At 34.7% G+C, this 18,164-nt stretch overlaps 6 protein-coding genes across 6 annotated transcripts; 2 read left to right on the forward strand and 4 right to left on the reverse strand.

Moving 5' to 3' along the window:
• Positions 197-1,944, reverse strand: LOC104736419 (DNA-directed RNA polymerase II subunit 7). The gene is made up of 6 exons (XM_010456399.1): positions 1,737-1,944; positions 1,122-1,287; positions 982-1,032; positions 831-896; positions 669-737; positions 197-559 (listed from the first exon to the last, which is right to left on the reverse strand). Exons 1-6 carry the CDS (start codon positions 1,850-1,852, stop codon positions 497-499), a joined length of 531 nt encoding a protein of 176 aa, XP_010454701.1. The 5' UTR covers positions 1,853-1,944; the 3' UTR covers positions 197-496.
• Positions 2,643-3,014, reverse strand: LOC104756418 (glutelin-2-like). The gene has a single exon (XM_010479012.1). The coding sequence runs from the start codon at positions 3,012-3,014 to the stop codon at positions 2,643-2,645; it is 372 nt and encodes a 123-aa protein (XP_010477314.1).
• On the reverse strand, positions 3,473-5,775 carry LOC104736429 (serine/threonine-protein phosphatase PP1 isozyme 2). Its single transcript, XM_010456409.2, has 4 exons — positions 5,366-5,775; positions 4,315-4,874; positions 4,044-4,226; positions 3,473-3,749 (listed from the first exon to the last, which is right to left on the reverse strand). The coding sequence occupies exons 1-3, from the start codon at positions 5,568-5,570 to the stop codon at positions 4,053-4,055; spliced, it is 939 nt and encodes a 312-aa protein (XP_010454711.1). The 5' UTR covers positions 5,571-5,775; the 3' UTR covers positions 3,473-3,749; positions 4,044-4,052.
• On the reverse strand, positions 6,667-8,676 carry LOC104736438 (ras-related protein RABA2d). The gene is made up of 3 exons (XM_010456418.2): positions 8,506-8,676; positions 8,161-8,360; positions 6,667-7,359 (listed from the first exon to the last, which is right to left on the reverse strand). The coding sequence occupies exons 2-3, from the start codon at positions 8,323-8,325 to the stop codon at positions 6,871-6,873; spliced, it is 654 nt and encodes a 217-aa protein (XP_010454720.1). The 5' UTR covers positions 8,326-8,360; positions 8,506-8,676; the 3' UTR covers positions 6,667-6,870.
• LOC104736445 (transcription elongation factor B polypeptide 1-like) lies at positions 9,525-11,181 on the forward strand. Its single transcript, XM_010456431.2, has 3 exons — positions 9,525-9,777; positions 10,204-10,309; positions 10,776-11,181. Exons 1-3 carry the CDS (start codon positions 9,672-9,674, stop codon positions 10,852-10,854), a joined length of 291 nt encoding a protein of 96 aa, XP_010454733.1. The 5' UTR covers positions 9,525-9,671; the 3' UTR covers positions 10,855-11,181.
• LOC104736454 (subtilisin-like protease SBT4.11) lies at positions 11,858-15,593 on the forward strand. Its single transcript, XM_010456440.2, has 10 exons — positions 11,858-11,994; positions 12,129-12,223; positions 12,295-12,386; positions 12,713-12,965; positions 13,336-13,819; positions 13,896-13,993; positions 14,103-14,312; positions 14,405-14,516; positions 14,612-14,816; positions 14,928-15,593. The coding sequence occupies exons 1-10, from the start codon at positions 11,893-11,895 to the stop codon at positions 15,485-15,487; spliced, it is 2,211 nt and encodes a 736-aa protein (XP_010454742.1). The 5' UTR covers positions 11,858-11,892; the 3' UTR covers positions 15,488-15,593.

Genomic DNA, 18,164 nt, shown 5'->3' on the forward strand with positions numbered 1-18,164 from the left:
ATTTTTAATTACAGTATAAAAATATTGTTTTGTGCATTTTACACAGTAGAACTTTTTATTTTCAAACTACTCATAATTTTGGTTGTTTAGATCAGATTTTTTCTCTATAACCAGACGAACATAACAATTTGCAACATGCGATTACAATGAACGACTTGAAAAATGAATACACTATTATCAAACACACACAGAATCATGTCTGGATAGAAGACTCTACTATACTTACAAAACATCAGTTTCAATATTTACCTTCAGTGTGAACTAAAATCAATGTCTAAATCCAAGTAAAATACAAGTTTTACTGAGATATGTAGGATTGTTTCAAATCTAAATCGTCACTAAACTCGCATTAAGTTAAATCCCCACAAGCTTGGTTTCAATTTGTCCGGATAAAAGAATCCAAAACTTTTTTATGGGACTATGATACAATTTTATCACAGGACAACATTCTCCGTAAAGAAAAAGACGACCAAAATTGAAAATCGGCCTGAAACTTCTATCCGGCTGCAGGATCGTTAATGACTCCCAAAAAATCGTCTTTGATGGTACCCACGCAAAACTGCAAAAACCAAAGACAAATGTGCAAATTGATAAGATTAAAAGCCAAAAGCACACAATAGCTCAACTATAAGTTTTATTATGAATAGAGTTATGGAGATGGTGCATACAATCTCAGTGGCATCAACTCTTGTTCCGATAATCTTTAGTCTCACTTCACATTCCTTTTGGATTTTAACCTGCAAGAAGCATCAGAAGATTGAGTTTCTTGAACACAGAGAAACCACCAATATCACTGTTTAAAAAAAAAAGAAATAGAGAAAGAAACATACTGATCCATCTGATGTAGTATAATTAGGCATATCTCCAGCTTGAAACTCCATATCATCTGGAATCAACTGTAGTGAATTGAAAAGAGGACAAGAAGAGTAAGTATAAAAACACACCTAGAACCAAATTCATAATGTAAGATCATAAGCTTACATGCTTAGACACAAAAATCTGAACAGGGCCAGCTTCAGCGAAGAATCCCATCTGTTATATAAACAATCCAATGAGGTCTCTAGACTGATTTGCCATTAAAGACATCTAGACTATATAAAAAACTCTATTACATATATTACCTTATTGACCAAAGTGACAACAGCTTCCAAAATCTCGCCTTTGAAAGGTCTGAAAACGACGCATTGGTATTTAATTGGAAAGGTAACAAAACCAGTCCCATCTCGGATCAAACCTTTTCCTATGCTCTCTATTCCTGTTATCGCCACTACAAACCCATGACGGCCACTGTCCAAAACAAACACAGGAAAAGCATCAATATAAACATTACAAAGATGAATTGCACATCTTAAAATCCAAAGCAAGAACAAAGTTATCGACTTCAGTAACAAATACAAGACAAGCTACTAGATCTAAGTGCGAGGGATGAACTTCATACATTAATCCTAAGAAAGCTAAAGGCAAAAGCTCAGAATTAGCTTAAAGGAACGATTTTTATTCGAATTGAATACAAAATAAGATAAATAGAGGACTGAAACAGACGATTAACTCCAAAACCCTAACCAATTGAAACGAAACGGAGATTAGGGTTTTGAAAAAGATTCGATTTTTACAGAAGGGTGTCTATGGAAATCGAATCCGAATTAAGAGATTGAAGAAAAGGGTTTCGATTAAAGGATCCAAAAGAGTTGATTTTTAGAAACGAGGAGTGGAATTTGAGAAGAAAGAGAGAGAACCTGCAAGTGCCTTCGACATCTTTCATGAGTTTAGATACGAGGTTTTCACGAAGGTTTCGACCAAAGAATCGTGGATGTAATTGCATGTTTCGCTCCAATACTATGTGGAAGAACATCTTTTATCTCTCTCTCTCTCTCTGTATCTCTCTTGTTAATTGTCTTATTGAGCAAAAACTAGTTTGATGATTTCGACCAGAATTAGAAGAATGACCAAAACAACTCGCTCGCTGGTTATATAGAACCAGCTGCCCTCAGAGGTAGTTTTCTCACCGTCGGATTCCAATAAGGCTGAACGGCCCAGATTGTTTTATAGTATTTTCCCTTTTTCTTGTTGTTTTCCTTTTTCTTATTAAATTTTGTTTTCCATTTTTTCATACGTTTTTAATAAATCTAATTATTTGTCCCAAAAAAAAAAAAAATCTAATTATTGTTTTAACGCAGTAAATTTATAGTAAGGCTATATATTTTGATTTTTGTATGTTGTTACTTGTTAGCATGCAGTGTACAAGTTTAAGTTTAACACAACACCTTCTATATAGTCAAATATATAGATCGATGAAACTTATTAGTAGAAGTCTTTAACAAGGTAACATGTTTTTACTGTATCAACGAAGTTATTATATTAGTAATTAACAACATACAGAACTTGATGATTCGGTCGAATTATAATGTTGTTTGTTCATGTTTCTTTAGATCTGCGTATATGTTTGTTAAACATCCTTAACAAAATTGAAACTTAATTATGAGATTTGATCTTGTCTTTAATGAAATCATATTATTCAAGAAACATACATCATAATAAGAGATTTAAGGGCCATATATCATAATATCATAATAAGAGATTAAGAGAAATGAAAACTAGACAGATACTTAATATGAACACTTTCTTGTTCAATTCTTAATAAACTATGGAGGATAATGTGACGGCGGAGGAGGATATGTCTTGATCGGCGGTGGATACGGCACCGGTGGAGGATATGTCGTTGGCGGTTCCGGTGGAGGATGCGTCTCGATCGGCGGTGGATATTGCATCGGTGGAGGATATGTCGTTGGTGGTGGATACTGTTCTGGTGGAGGATGCGTCTCGATCGGGGGTTGTGGAGGTGGCCAAGATGGAACTTTGGGGTGCCATATAAACGGCGGCTTCTTCCACGGCCAGTGAAACCAGTTAGAAACAGAGTCTGTAGAAGAAGCAGAGGAGGCCAGACAGAAACTAAAATGGCTTCCTTGTGTTACTAACAAGACTGCCAGAGCTAAAGTAACTACAAAGCATTCCATTCTTTGTTGTTGTTGTGATTTACAAGAAGTTAAATAGAGAACTCAAGACTCTCTTTACTTACACATGACACGGTAGTGAAATTGCATTAAACCTCACAGCTGGTTCTTAAACCACAATTCCAGGAAGTAAATTAGTGACAGAGAAGCTTTTGGATACATTCACTTTCAAAGGTTTTTGACTTTTCAGTCAACTTTTATTCGCTTTTTAGTTCTATAGAATCTCTGGCATTTGTCTAGTTTATTTGCTGCGACGACCACAACATAAGAGGCTTTGAGTGATTTGTCCAAATAAAAAGAAAAGACGCTTTGACTGGTGAGTGGTGACGAATCTAATAACAAAGGTTCTGATTAGGAGTTTGAAGACAAAATCTTTGGCTCGTATCAGAATCCATGAAACCGAAGATTCCCTGAGTGTAAGAGTGTATGGGAACTATGGATACAGAACGTAGTACATACACTGAGGAAATTGGTTGTTGGAAAGAATGAAAATTTGCAGACTTTTTTTTTACTGTCTATAGAGTCAGATAAGAAGAAGAAGATCATAAGAACATAAAAGTGTTTTTAGAAAAGAAAATGGCAAGAGTTCAAATAAGATGATATAACATGTAAATTATGTTGTTGTTGTTTTTTTGCCTTTGCATGCAAGGCCTCCGGACAAAGTCTCAGGGAGCTTCAAATGTCTCTCCAGCTTGCTTTCATATCGCATTTTTCCTCTTCTTTCCCGCGAGGTTGTAACTGCAACATGCAAAAATGAAAAGAATTCTTCTATAAGTGATTGAATCTGAGATCCAAGCTCTGAGCTTGAATTCACAAAGTTCAAAACTTTTGCAAACAAAACGAAACCACTTCTGTTTATATCAATCAAATCTTAAACAAATTATATATGCAAAAAATGAGCTAGCTAGTGACATAATCTACGCAATTTGAGAAGAACTGCACATCAGTTAGATCTGCTGAACCATTATTACAATCTGAAACAGGAAGTGAAAGACTCAGCATAAGTTAGTTAGTATATGGGACTTGAACTACCTCTTTTCTTCATAAGAACCGGGGCCTCCGATCAGCAGGCTTAAGAATTTGGAAGGAGCACATTAAACTTTCGTCAACACTCATCATAGCACCAGCATTGTCAAATTCACCACAGTAGTTTGGAGCAGAAAATATAGTCACAAGCTGTCTATCGGCAAAGAACTCATATCCATCCTCTACAACCTGCAAAGGTGGGAAAAGCAAGCTTCTATTAGAAATTCAGCTGACATTTTATAGCAAAAACAGAAACATGAATATTGTGTAGACAAACCTGATGAGCACGACAGATGAGATCCATATCATTCTTTATTAAGAATTCCGCGACCTTGTCAGGACCAAACGTGTAAGAGACTCCACGATCATTCATTCCCCAACCTTTGACATCTTTGCTAGGATCAGACCAAAGCAGATCACAGAGCAAACCAGAGTCAGGAACATCAGTAGGTCGCTTAATGTTCTTAATCTGTTCCACGTTAGTCAAATCGGGAGAAAGACCACCGTGCATACATAATATCTTATCATCTATAACAGCAGCCACGGGGAGACAGTTAAAAGAATCTGTAAAAACTTTCCAGAGTCTGACGCTGAATCGACGTTTACACTCATCATAGAATCCATAGATTCTGTTAATAGAAGCACATTCGTGGTTTCCTCGTAGAAGGAAAAAGTTCTCAGGGTACTTGATTTTGTAAGCAAGGAGAAGACAAATAGTCTCCAAACTTTGCTTGCCACGGTCCACGTAATCTCCTAAGAACAAATAGTTAGCTGTTGGTGGGAAGCCTCCATACTCAAACAGCCTCAACAGATCTGAATACTGTCCATGAATATCACCTGAAAAACACCAAACAAAACCATGTTAATTCAAGATACAAAATCAAACATATGAATACACCCAAAACAGATCATTTTCTAAAACCTCCTAAAAAACAGATTTTTCATCCTAGGTTACATAGATCAATTCAACGAAGAAACGTTTGTAAACCTTTTTAAACGAGGTCTCGTCTCAGCCAAAATTTAAGAGTAATCCAATGATCTTTAATGAGTCTTGTCTCTTTGAAACGAGATCAGCTGGCTGCAATCAGATGATGGATTAAAACATCTCTATCTCTTCTTAGCTATATTCCACACAACTTGACCAAAAACAAATCGCTACCTTAAAACCAATTTCAAACCTACTCAAAGAAGAAGGGACAAAAAAAAAAAGGACCTATCTTTTTTTGTTTGGGAGCTGATCTAAGGACCTAGGAGCTCAGATCCCAAAAAAACGAAAACAACCCACAAATCAGAAACTGAAAAAAGAGAGATTAGTTTAAATTAATTACCGCAGATCTTGATAGGAGCTTCGAGTTCAAGAAGGTTAGGCTGTTGAAGAAAAATCTCTCTAGAAACGAGGCAAAGCTGACGGATCTCAGACTCGTTGAGCATAACCTGTTTGGTTCCAGGCTTAGGGTTTCTGTAATCCAACAAACGACGAATGATATCATCGAGAACGGCAGGGTCCATGCTTCCCTGCCCTTGTTGCGCCATTCCTATAGACGACCAAACGATCCAAACCCAATATTTTTATTTATCTAAAAAAGTTTCAATCTTTCAGATTATATAATCGATCGATCGCCTAAGAAGAGAAAACTTATCAAAGTTTTCAAAAAATCATCTCTTTCGATCTTTGGACCAAAAAAGTTTTCTCCTTTCTTTTCCCCAAAAAATTTTATTTTGTTTTTTTTGTTTTTCTAACGAATTTTTTTTTGTGATGGGTGAGTTTCTCGAAGGTTAGTGGGGGTTTTTTTTTTTTTTTTTTTTTTTTTTTCTCTCTTTGGTTATTTATTTTACTTATTTCAAAATAAAATTGTTAGAATAAATAATGAATAAGCTAATGCAACTCTCTTTTGCAAATAATGTTATAATCATCTCTGTCCGTGTTCTTCCATTTCGGATGGATTTGCTTGTCCCCACTAATCTCACATCACTTATGAATTATTTTAGTGATTTTTTAATATATTTGCATGTTTTGTATAATGTTCCTTTGTTTGATTCATTATGACTATATTTTCTTTGTCAATTCATCCTCATTTTTTTAATCATATACTATTGAAGAAATTGAGTTCATCGAGTTTATGAGATTTTAACTTTACATGTATTTTAGGTTTACTTTTAACCATATTTTATCTTGTTTTTTTCGATAGCGTTTGTAAGAGGTTGAAATTAGACTAAAATTAGACCAACATTGTACTCTTTACCGGCCAACGGCATGAGAGGTGTTTGGGGCAAAAATAGGAAAGCTGTAAGGTCTGATACGGCGTAGGAGTTTCTGAGTAGCTAATGTCGTTTCCCCTTGATTGTAAGTTTGTAACTAGGATTTATCAATTTTAATAATGTTTATCATTGGTTTGTTATTCTCAATCTCGATGAGCTTATTGTTTTCCACCAAAATAGTCTTAGGTATTACAAGTTTCAACAATGATCTAAACCTTCTTTGATAATTGGAACCTTCTCTATGTTAACAATATTGATTCATATTCATCAAGATGCACATCAACCTATACCGGAAATGGGATCAAGAATGAACAACTGTAAAGCAGAACTAACAACGGAAACATACTAATTCAAGAGAGAAACACAAACGAGAGAAGTTTAATAACAAGCTTTTCCTTCTTTTTTTTTTTCTGAACACAAGTCCATCAAAGATGGTAAAGACAATAGTAAACGAAGAAAAATATTCTACATAGTCTTGCATCGTTGTTTGTTACATTCCATCCATCAGCCAAAACTTAAAGAGAAAAAAGATAGAAGAAGAAGAGAAAAAAAATAAGCAAGAGAAAGTTTCCAATTAAGTAGAGCAGCAACCTCTTTTGGCGGCTCCAGATGTGTCATCAACGTTAATCGTTGTTCCTTGCCCCGGAATCGCTGAATTAGCAGCTGCTGCTTCTTGAGCAGCCAAAGCTTTTTTGCTTATGATGTGGTAAATCTCTGTTAACACGGTTTGAAATGCTTTCTCAACATTTGTGGCTTCAAGAGCAGATGTCTCCAAGAAAGAGAGACCTTCCGTCTCAGCTAAATTTTGACCATCTTCCTCAGCAACTGATCTCAAGTGGTTTAAATCAGCTTTGTTTCCAGCCATCATGATCACAATGTTGGAATCCGCATGGTCTCTAAGTTCACGTAGCCACCTTAAGACATTGTCAAAGGTCTGTCTTTTGGTTATGTCATAGACAAGAAGTGCACCTACCGCACCCCTGTAATAAGCGCTTGTGATAGCTCTGTACCGCTCTTGACCTGCAGTATCCCATATCTGAGCCTTAACAGTCTTCCCTTCAACCTGTATATCCGTAAGACAACATCACAACAAAAATTAACAAAAATCATTAGTTAAACCCATAATCAACATCTTTCCCACATCAGCAGTATATGTTAATGTTTTATTGAGTTGACTTTGATGATATGGAAAAAAATAATTATTAGGGACAAGTTGTGGGAAGAAGCTTTTTGTCCATTGGCTTTTCTCCAGCTATAACATCCACACAAAAGTATTTTCCCATGACTCATGGCCAGCACATCTAAGATTCTCTCTTGATATTAAAATCTCTTAGCAAACAAAGTATGATATAACCGAATTCAAAAAAAAGGTGAGAGAACAATGCCCCAAAATACTTCCAGTTTCCAAACGTTAATACTTAAAAACTACTCAATTCTTAAGAAACCATAGGACCTTTTCACTTTCTATTACCTAATATAAGCATGTTCCTGAGACTAACCAAAAAGGAAATGTAAAGGATTCAACTTTAGAAGAACAAAGAGTTAAAAATAAGAACACAACTGCATCAAATGAACTACCATTGACATAATGATGAGATCATGAAGAAGCTAACAACCCAAAAAGGCACAAATCTCAGATCACGTAACATATCAAAACCACATATTAGAGATCACGTGAAAAACGAAAATAGAGCTTGACATGGACACACATGGTAAGAGACCACAGACGCACACAAGATACTTGTTCACAGTTCTCTGATACTACTGATACTGACCCACTTGTGAATTTTTAAACTACCCTTTGTGCTCATTCTCCCAAAAAGCAAAAACAAAAGATTCAAAAACAAAATTTAGAAAGCATCACCTGAAGAGTTCTGGTGGCGAATTCAACACCAATGGTGGACTTAGATTCCAAACAAAACTCATTCCTTGTGAATCTAGACAAGATGTTTGATTTGCCGACACCAGAATCACCGATCAACACGATCTTGAACAAATAATCATAATCCTGTTCTACCCTATGCGCCATATTGTTTTCACCTCTTCTTCGATCTCACCCTCCTCCTATAAACACATACATATCCCAAACAAATTAAAAAAGCGATCTTCGTAAACAACACACTTGTTTATATATATCATCATCATCATCACAAAAGTGAACAGATCCAACGAAATTAAAAAAACCCAAGCGACAAAGAACAGAACATACCTTTGTTTGTTTTATTCCCTGAAAATCAAAAATTTCAATACTAACCCTTCTTCAGATCTGTTAAAAAAGGATGAAACTTTTCTTAAAAGGAACACTCTTTGATTACGAAATTTATTTTTTCAGCCAATTGAGGAAAAAAATACAGAGGAACTGTGTTTTGGGTTTCGTGTTAAAAATTATACGTATGTCTGTATAATTGGTCCGTATAAACGACGAAGAAACGGCGTCGTATTAGAGAAAATGACAAAAGGTGCTGAGGTGGATGATTCATTGGGCAGGCTGACAAAAAAGTAAGAGGATGTTTCTTTCAGGGGTAACTTAGGAATTTATTACTTATTTGTTATATCCCATACGGTAATCAACCAATCAGTAAGAGCCACGTCATGAAAATAGTTTGTAAAGGTTTAATAATTTCTGAAATCTAATTGATTTTTTTTTTTTTAATAGTAGTAATAGTTTTACATTCTGTCATGTGTTGGTGATGGTCTGTTGATTGATCACTCGATTATTAGAATTTTAGAGTAGTAGACTAAAGATTCCAAACATCATTTTATTTGGTGATAAGTTTGAAAAAAGATTAGTGGTGTATTCTTTATTTCGACTTAATTTAGTATGGTTTCTGTTAGACTCGAACCTTATTATTCTTTTGTTTATGCGTACTACGTACTACTGATTGGGATTATTAAAACAAAATTACATATTTCTCGTTTTGCTTGTAAAGAGATTATCTATGATTCCTAGGTGAATCATATATTTCGTTTCGCCAACCTTAACCTCTAGTTTATGGTTTTGATAAATGTTAGTACACAAGGTTTCCTACAATTTAAAGTTTGTTTTCTCTAACTCTGAAAATGTATCAAAATTTTTTTTTATGAAACACGGATGGAATAATTGCGTAAGCACCCCTATAATTTTGTATAAAATATTGCAGCTAAAAAGCCGAATAGGGTGATTTTAGTGGGCTAATAAAAAGATAATATAAGTAGATCATAATTCATAAAAGGCCTCCAAATGAGCCCATAATAATCTCAACCAACATTGATTGAGTCGGTCTCCGAGTTGAAGCCACGCGGCGGTTGAGAAAGAAAGAAAGAAACAGAGCAACGCCAACGCCGTCGCAGAGAAAAAAAGAAGAAAAAAAAAGAGACGCCGACGACGACGAAGATATGAGAGAGACGGTGAAGTTGATAAGCATGGAAGGTTTCGAGTTCGTCATCGACAGAGAAGCCGCTATGGTTTCTCATACTATCCGAAGCATGCTCACTTCTCCAGGTTATTTACTCTGATCTCGCTTCGGTTATAGGGGTTTTGATGCTCGTCATCCCGATTCTGATCTTGCTTGATTTCGATTGATGATTCTATCTGATTTGGTGTGTGAATTAACTTCAGCGAGAGATTACGCTTAAAAATCGCAAATTCAATTGCGTAATTGAATCTCCCAGTTTCCAATGAGGAAGCTAGTCCAAATTCATTAGATCGTTCTCAATTTCACCAAAAGATCAATACTTTAAGAAAGTAGGTGGTTCCCTTTGTTTAGGGCAATTGAAAAGAAACGTTCTTGATCTTGCATAAGTGTATTACTATTCAGTGTTCATAAAAAAAAAAATGCAGGATTCTCTGTTGTAGTAGATGCAGCATTTATGGTGATCTAAAGAAGAAGCTTTGTTTGTTGTTGTTGTTGTTTTATTTTTGTGGCAGGTGGTTTCTCGGAATCGAAAGAAGGCGTTGTGACATTCCCTGATATTAGCACTCCAATTCTAGAGAAGATCTGTCAGTACTTTTACTGGTCTCTTCAATACTCCAGGTTCCTTTATCTAACTCGCCTCTTTCTCTATGTTGATCTCTTGACGAGAACATGGCATTGAAGTCTCAATTAGTCCCTTTTTAACAGTATCAGAATCCAATCATAGTTTGTAGTTATCAGAGTCACACTTTATAGTGGATCACTCAGTTAAGAATGAACGCATCATCCTCTTGAATAGTAGTCTCATTGCAAACTCTTTTACCCCATTGCATATCGAGTTCAATTCTCAGGAAAGTTTTGATCTTTAGGAGCCTCTTGTGATTGTAGTACCAGGGAAAGTAATAATATTGTTCTGCTTTTTAGTTTCATTAGTTTTATCTCTATGAACCAATGTATTCGAAGTGTTCTGTTTTTTTTTTTAGAATCGGATTCCTTTTTAACCGCTTCTCTCTACCCCTATCTTTCTCTCTTTTCATAATTGTCTATTCTCTAACTACCGATATGCAAAATGTTGCATCTCTTACAGAGGCAAAGAGACCGAGTTTTATATCGAGCCTGAACTGACTCTAGAGCTGATGATGGCTGCTAACTATCTTCACACTTGAAGAACTAAAAAGGATGACGCTGTTGAATCTTATTCGACTAGTATAGTTTCTTATAGGGTGTGGACATTAATGTTAAATCCTTGGAGCAACTTGTTGGGGTTCATGTGCTTGTTTGGCAAAAACCTGCGTTGGGTTCATGAAGAACTATTGAATAGCTCTGAGTGTAAGTCATGTAAGTCATGTACTTCTGTACTAGTTGATAGTTTTAACTGCAACATCAAAAGTTCTTGTGGTATTTACTAGTTATTTATATTTAAACTGCTTTAGCAAGCTTTGTAATAAGCAACAAACATTCTGGTCCTAATAATGACTTTGGAAATTGCTCTTTTCGAAACGGCATAATACACAGAGGAGATTGCTCTTTTCGAAGCGTTATCAGCACACATGCTGGTTCGTTGTCTTGTGCATACAAACAAACAAACGAGGGTGGAAAATATCTTTTGCCCTTGCCTAAGATGTCTCGTGTAAAAAAAAAGCTCTGTAGACTGGGCCAAGCTTGCTTCATCATTAACTGCCAGAATCAGAAGACTTAAACAACTTTTTTTATTAAAAAAAAAATACACGAGGCTGTTTCTGCGGCCTCCATCCATATTGTTCCAAAAGTCGCAAGTACGTTTTGGCTCCAAATTATTGGACCACTCCTCCCTCACTCTCGATCCCTACATGACCCTCTCACTCTCTTCACTCTAGGTTACGCCTTGGTTTCCATTTGTTTTGTTTACTTTAATATTTTTGTTATTGGAACTCGCAACATGTCACTATCGTTGGAGATTCCAAAAATAGATGATTACCACATCGAGAAAGTAATTTCTTCCTGTATCCTATCTGATTATGAATACATACTGTATTGTATTTATTTTATGGTATTGTTAAGATAAATTATTTACAAACGAAATTGGAAAAGGAAAAGACACAACATTAAACGTAGAAACGTAAATTATATTTTATTATTTACTTGGTATATATAATATAATACTATACTCCATATAAATATCCTTTCATCTTGGTCTCCATAGAAATTATAGACCAATCCTGAAGATGGCAACACGAGGAGATTTCTCAAGCCTCCTCTTATGTCTCCTTGTCTTGTTGTTCTTGAATATAGTCTCAGCAGTCACACATGATCATCAAGATGAACAGGTATATTATTATATCACCTGATCAATAAATCTGTTTTTTTATTTCTTTCTTTTCTAGCTATATATATATATATATATGCTCAACCATTTATACATCATGATTATGCTGATAAGTGATGGTTATCGTTTAATAAGGTGTATATTGTCTACATGGGTTCACTCCCTTCTCGAGAGGACTACACACCAATGTCGCATCACATGAGTATTCTTCAAGAGGTCGCCAGAGAGAGGTGTGAACTGATTAATTCAATCATTATTACTTTATACAAATTACGAGGATTCTAACATACAATTACTCTAGTTCGATAGAAGGTCGTTTGGTGAGAAGTTACAAGAGGAGTTTTAACGGGTTTGCGGCCCGGCTCACTGAGTCAGAACGAGAACGAGTAGCCGGTGAGTGTTTATTATGGATACATGCATTCAAATGATTTCTTCTTCAGTAATGTTTACATTTAGTGTGTATCTTTTCTAAGTGATTCATAACCTTTATCACCTGAACTCTGAAGCCAAATTTATATTGTTATTTTTTAACGTTAATGTCACACGCAAACGGAAGCAAGTGTTTGCATTAGCTTCTTGCAAAACTATTTTATGAAAAAATGAACTATTTTATATTAATACGACGTAGATTCTTAAAAAAAAAAAATCAAATGTGAACATACGTGAACCAAAAAAATTTGAATCAATCATGCCTAAATGTAAAGACGTGATATTGTTAGATATGGAGGGAGTTGTGTCTGTGTTTCCGAACAAGAAATTAAAACTCCAAACGACGGCGTCTTGGGACTTTATGGGGATTAAGGAAGGAAAAGGGACGAAGCGGAATCCATCTGTGGAGAGTGATACTATTATTGGAGTCTTGGACGGTGGAATCTGGCCGGAATCCGAAAGCTTTTCGGACAAAGGCTTTGGTCCTCCTCCAAGGAAATGGAAGGGCATTTGTGCCGGCGGCAAGAACTTCTCATGCAATAAGTACGTGTAAATCCATTTTTCTCTGTTTTTTAAATGTTAAAACTTTATAGTAGTTGGAAGTTGATCAAAACTCATTGTGTTCGTTAACATAAGTTCTATATTTAGTGCATATGCTTCCAATGAGCTCACAATTTTAAACATTTTAAGCAACAAAATTTGTTTACCAAATGCAAATGTAAGGAAAACATATATCCTATGACAACATCTTATAATGAGTCCACATCTTCTATATACTTTATTTATTTTTATTTTGTCACATGTAAACGTAAATGAAAAAATTACGTTTCGAGACCTACGTGTAGTCTAGGTAAGAGAGTCTAACTGAGTCAGAAGCTTTTTCTTTTGATTGATCTGTCAATCATTTTTACAGCAAGCTGATTGGGGCAAGACACTACTCACCCGGAGATGCTAGGGACTCTAGTGGCCACGGTACACACACGGCCTCTATTGCGGCTGGAAACGCAGTCACGAATACCAGCTTCTTTGGGCTCGGCAAGGGAACGGTGAGAGGTGCCGTTCCATCCTCTAGAATAGCCGCTTACAGAGTCTGCGCCGGTGAATGTAGAGATGATGCAATATTGTCTGCGTTCGATGATGCTATTGCCGACGGTGTTGACATAATAACCATCTCTATAGGTGATATTAAAGTGTACCCGTTCGAAAAAGACCCGATCGCAATTGGAGCTTTTCATGCTATGTCCAAAGGGATCCTCACTGTGAACGCAGCTGGTAACACTGGTCCGAATACGGCCTCAATCACGAGCTTAGCACCATGGATGTTAACCGTTGCAGCCAGCACCACGAACCGTGCTTTTGTGAGCAAAGTGGTTCTTGGTGACGGCAAGACACTTGTCGTACGTATCAAGTAACACTCATAGTTATTGTTATCAGAGTATCAATGACTCTCATGTTTTTTCTTTTCCCTAATAGGGGAAATCAGTGAATGGTTTTGATCTGAAAGGAAAGAAGTTCCCTCTGGTGTACGGTAAAACTGCTGCTTCATCTGCCTCCCAAGCGAAATGCGCGGAGTAACTTTCTACCCAAGAAACACCATGTGTAAATCGTATGACCTAGAAATACTTTTATATATCTGATTGATGGTAATGAGATTTTTTTTTCCATTTCAATTGTTTTCAGGGATTGCATACCAGATTGTCTTGATGCATCCCTGGTGAAGGGAAAGATCTTGGTGTGCAATAGATTTCTTCCTTACGTAGCCTATACAAAGGGAGCCGTTGCAGCCATTTTTGAAGATAGTTCAGACTGGGCCCAAATCCACGGTTTACCTGTATCTGGCTTACAAGAAGATGACTTTGAGTCTTTCCTCTCTTACATTGAGTCCACAAAGTAAACAATCATCTTGTCTCTGCTGAATCATACGCTTTGTTGTGTGTATATGTTTCTCTTTATTCTCATATTTCTTGGGCGTGATTCTTTAGTTCACCAGATGCGGCTGTTCTAAAAAGTGAAGCAATCTTTAATAAGACTGCTCCTAAAGTTCTTTCCTTCTCATCGCGCGGTCCAAACATCATTGTTGCTGATATTCTCAAGGTATAATACCATATGTAGATATTGGTTATGCTTAGATTAATGATCTCTTTCTTTCTTTTTTCAATCTGAGAAAGTGGTGAATATTGAAAATGCAGCCGGATATAACAGCACCAGGACTGGAAATTTTGGCTGCAAATTCACTAAAGGCATCACCGTTTTATGACACCACTCAAGTGAAATACTCTGTTGAATCCGGAACTTCAATGTCTTGTCCACACGCTGCAGGCGTAGCCGCCTATATCAAGACGTTTCATCCTAAATGGTCCCCTTCCATGATCAAATCTGCAATTATGACAACAGGTAAAGAAAAATTATATCGTAAGTAATAAAAATTACTTTCTTGTCATACAAGAAACCCATCAACCTCTGTTCATGCTCTGTTCTTCTTTGGTTTCTTAATCAATCTCACAGCTTGGCCGATGAATGCTTCTAATTTTGGTGGATATGCATCCACCGAGTTTTCTTATGGAGCTGGCCATGTAGACCCAATAGCTGCTACTAATCCAGGTCTCGTCTATGATTTGACCAAAGCAGACTACATTGCCTTCCTCTGCGGCATGAACTACAATGTGACTACCCTGAAACTCATCACCGGTGAAGCAGTCACTTGCACTGAAAAAATCTTACAAAGAAACCTCAACTATCCTTCTATGTCGGCTAAATTGGGATCTAATAGCACCTTTACTGTCATGTTCAAAAGAACAGTCACCAACGTTGGTACCCCAAACTCTACATACAAATCAGAAGTTGTCTTATATAGCGGATCGAAGCTCAACGTCAAGGTCACACCTAGTGTTCTATCTATGAAGTCGCTTAACGAGAAGCAGTCTTTCACGGTGACTGTATCAGGCAGCGAGCTCGACTCAAAACTGCCTTCCTCCGCAAGTCTAGTTTGGTCTGATGGGACGCATAATGTGAAAAGCCCCATTGTTGTTTATACTGGTGACTTCCCATCATTACCACCACCATAAGCCCCATTATTGTTCTTGTTTTAATCATTCTATGTTTTGATTATGTTTTAATTTGTGTTGATGTCTTAGGACGTCGATTGAAATAATTCAACTGTTGTGTTTTTCGTCGGACATGTTCGTTTTATAATTCTACAAGTTACAAGAGCTTATATGGACAACTAAGATAATGAAGACATGTATACTGTTTGATTGGAATTAGAGAGATATGACGCCATTAGAGGAAATAAATTAGGAATTTTTATCCCAAACAGCCACCAAAACTGATTTTTCTGTCTTGTATAGCCTCCCTTAATCACGTTTCCATTAGACTGATGGATATTACTGTCCTAGTAAAAAAAAAATTAGGATTAGACAACTTTTACAAAGTTTTGGAAAACAGTAATTAACCCCCGGAAAGCTAGAAAATTACCGTTATTTTCGCAGCGACACTCTTTCATTGGACTTGAAGGGTCTTAAAACATAACACATGTCATAAATTGTCATATAATGGAGAGGGAAACTTTACGGCTATATTATTTTCGACAAAAAAAAAAAAGGAAGAGAAGTTTGGTGAACTTTTGTTAATTATACTTCGATTTCATTAGTTTAAGTATTTGGAAAATATGAAATCTACAAACCTAAAATAATGCTTTTATAAATACATACACATATGTACGTATATATATATCTTAATGAAGGAGTATGCATACATATGATATAATTCTTTGTTAATTTCTAATAATCTTTGTTAATTTTGAATTCAAAAAATTTCACATCTTTTTTTTTAGACAAATTGATTTTGGTGGACTGACCGAACTTACCCCAGAAGTCCCGAACGAACAAACAATCAAAATGCCTAACATATGGTGCTGTTTGGAGAGTTTATTGATAGGAGATGAGCATTTTTAGAACATGTCTAAGGGGGTAAAGAATTTTTGGGGGTAAATCTTCTGCCTAACTATGGTTACACATATCACATGGTTCATTAGTTCTTGAAAAATAAACTTACCCCATACAATTAACGAATATCACACTTTTTTGCTATTGAGAATCTTGAAACATATTTACTTTTAATTTAAAATCATACTTCCAATAATCAGATGACAGAACTTTCAAGGTTTGGACAAAAATCTCCAATATTGTATAAAACTATAATTTCACCCGCAGTACTACAAGAGACTAAATTATAAATTATTGTATTTTAAATAATAATTTTTAATTTATTTACTTTCAAATTCTCAATTAATTAAATTTTGTCTAATTAATTTAGAAAGTTTGTTTTAGAATTTTTTTTTCTTCTTCTTACGTTTTATAAAGTTTATAACATAATTACATTAGATTTGTTATTAGATAAAATATAAAATTCTAGATTTGTTTTCTTCTCTAGAAGTAAACAGAGATATATATGCCTATATAGTATGTTGGTGTATATTTTTATGTGTATTTAATTTTTTTTTTTGGAATATTAAGAATGTGTTATAGTATGTGTAATATTTTGTAGTTCATATACTAAATAATTTATAAGTTAATTTTCAAAACTATGATTACACATCTATAGTATGTATGAGATAAACTAATAGTTTTACTGTTGGTTCTATAGTCCAAACCCGTCATGCTAGGCCGGCGAGACAACATGTTCAAAAAAATTTAATCCGCAAAAACTCATCATACGAAATCCGTGAAAATAAAGTTATTTTTAAATACGTAATAAAAATAAAAATAAATCTGTGAGCAAGCAATATCTTTTATATTTTATTATTATTCCTTGAATAAGATATTAAATTGAATGGTAAATATGTTTGTTACCTTTTTAAAATCATACAGTCAGTTTTTTCTGAATGATTGTTTAAATTCAAAATTTATGTAGAACAATTACACCAAAATTAATGGCATTTGCTCCAAAATTAATTATTGTTTCTACAATTAATCTGATTTTTTTTTTTGGTAAGGACAAACAATCTGAATTGTGTATGGAGAAAATATTATTTTGTAAAATTGGAAACTTAATATTAATTAAATTAATTATAAACTTAATATTTAATGTTAAATCTTGTTTAGGAGTGGTTCTGATTGTTTTGGAAATTTATTTAGGATGGGAAATCTTGTTTTCAAAAATAGAAATTTAATATTGATTAATTGGAGGAAAAAACGAGAAAAAAATATTAATTAATTAAATGAAAAAACAAATAAATAATTAGTGCCAATGGCATGATTGTAAATAAGTATGAACTTCAGAATTTATTTCATAAATGTCTTCAAAAATGTATATATAGATAGATAGTTAGTTTGCAACTTTGCATCATATTTCTATCCTTAAAATATGATATCTATATATAAAAAAGGAATTGTACTATTTTTAATAGATTTTACTGGTTTGATTTTCATTGTTTTTCTTGATTTTAGCAGTGATATTAGTCTAAAATAAATGTACTTTTGATTTATTTCTATATACTCCTAAATCTTTAACATTAAAAATTTAAAGACTACTGTATATGTGTGTGTGTAATATATCAATAAATGTGTTAATATTATTTATTTTTATAGTAGCAACTAGCAAGTAAATACTAAATGTATATTATTCTGAATAACAAAATAACAATTATAAAAGATTAATATATCTTTAATTACATTAACTGCATATACATATAACAATTATTCTTTTTAAAAAGGCAAGTACTAATTAATTACATTAACTGCA

The sequence above is a fragment of the Camelina sativa genome, chromosome 2, assembly GCF_000633955.1.
Source record: "Camelina sativa cultivar DH55 chromosome 2, Cs, whole genome shotgun sequence".
In the NCBI taxonomy this organism is placed as follows: Eukaryota; Viridiplantae; Streptophyta; class Magnoliopsida; order Brassicales; family Brassicaceae; genus Camelina; species Camelina sativa.

Excerpts from the sequence above, each read along its gene's own strand:
- LOC104736419 (XM_010456399.1), bottom strand. The coding sequence starts at position 1,852 with ATGTTCTTCCACATAGTATTGGAGCGAAACATGCAATTACATCCACGA. Across the intron at positions 1,288-1,736 it reads GATGTCGAAGGCACTTGCAG|TGGCCGTCATGGGTTTGTAG; the intron begins GTTCTCTCTCTT and ends TGTTTTGGACAG. Across the intron at positions 1,033-1,121 it reads TTGTCACTTTGGTCAATAAG|ATGGGATTCTTCGCTGAAGC; the intron begins GTAATATATGTA and ends TTTATATAACAG.
- LOC104756418 (XM_010479012.1), bottom strand. The coding sequence starts at position 3,014 with ATGGAATGCTTTGTAGTTACTTTAGCTCTGGCAGTCTTGTTAGTAACA.
- LOC104736429 (XM_010456409.2), bottom strand. The coding sequence starts at position 5,570 with ATGGCGCAACAAGGGCAGGGAAGCATGGACCCTGCCGTTCTCGATGAT. Across the intron at positions 4,875-5,365 it reads AGCTCCTATCAAGATCTGCG|GTGATATTCATGGACAGTAT; the intron begins GTAATTAATTTA and ends GGTGTTTTTCAG. Across the intron at positions 4,227-4,314 it reads TCATCTGTCGTGCTCATCAG|GTTGTAGAGGATGGATATGA; the intron begins GTTTGTCTACAC and ends CCACCTTTGCAG.
- LOC104736438 (XM_010456418.2), bottom strand. The coding sequence starts at position 8,325 with ATGGCGCATAGGGTAGAACAGGATTATGATTATTTGTTCAAGATCGTG. Across the intron at positions 7,360-8,160 it reads TCGCCACCAGAACTCTTCAG|GTTGAAGGGAAGACTGTTAA; the intron begins GTGATGCTTTCT and ends ACGGATATACAG.
- LOC104736445 (XM_010456431.2), top strand. The coding sequence starts at position 9,672 with ATGAGAGAGACGGTGAAGTTGATAAGCATGGAAGGTTTCGAGTTCGTC. Across the intron at positions 9,778-10,203 it reads AAGCATGCTCACTTCTCCAG|GTGGTTTCTCGGAATCGAAA; the intron begins GTTATTTACTCT and ends TTTTTGTGGCAG. Across the intron at positions 10,310-10,775 it reads TGGTCTCTTCAATACTCCAG|AGGCAAAGAGACCGAGTTTT; the intron begins GTTCCTTTATCT and ends CATCTCTTACAG.
- LOC104736454 (XM_010456440.2), top strand. The coding sequence starts at position 11,893 with ATGGCAACACGAGGAGATTTCTCAAGCCTCCTCTTATGTCTCCTTGTC. Across the intron at positions 11,995-12,128 it reads ATGATCATCAAGATGAACAG|GTGTATATTGTCTACATGGG; the intron begins GTATATTATTAT and ends TCGTTTAATAAG. Across the intron at positions 12,387-12,712 it reads AGAACGAGAACGAGTAGCCG|ATATGGAGGGAGTTGTGTCT; the intron begins GTGAGTGTTTAT and ends TGATATTGTTAG.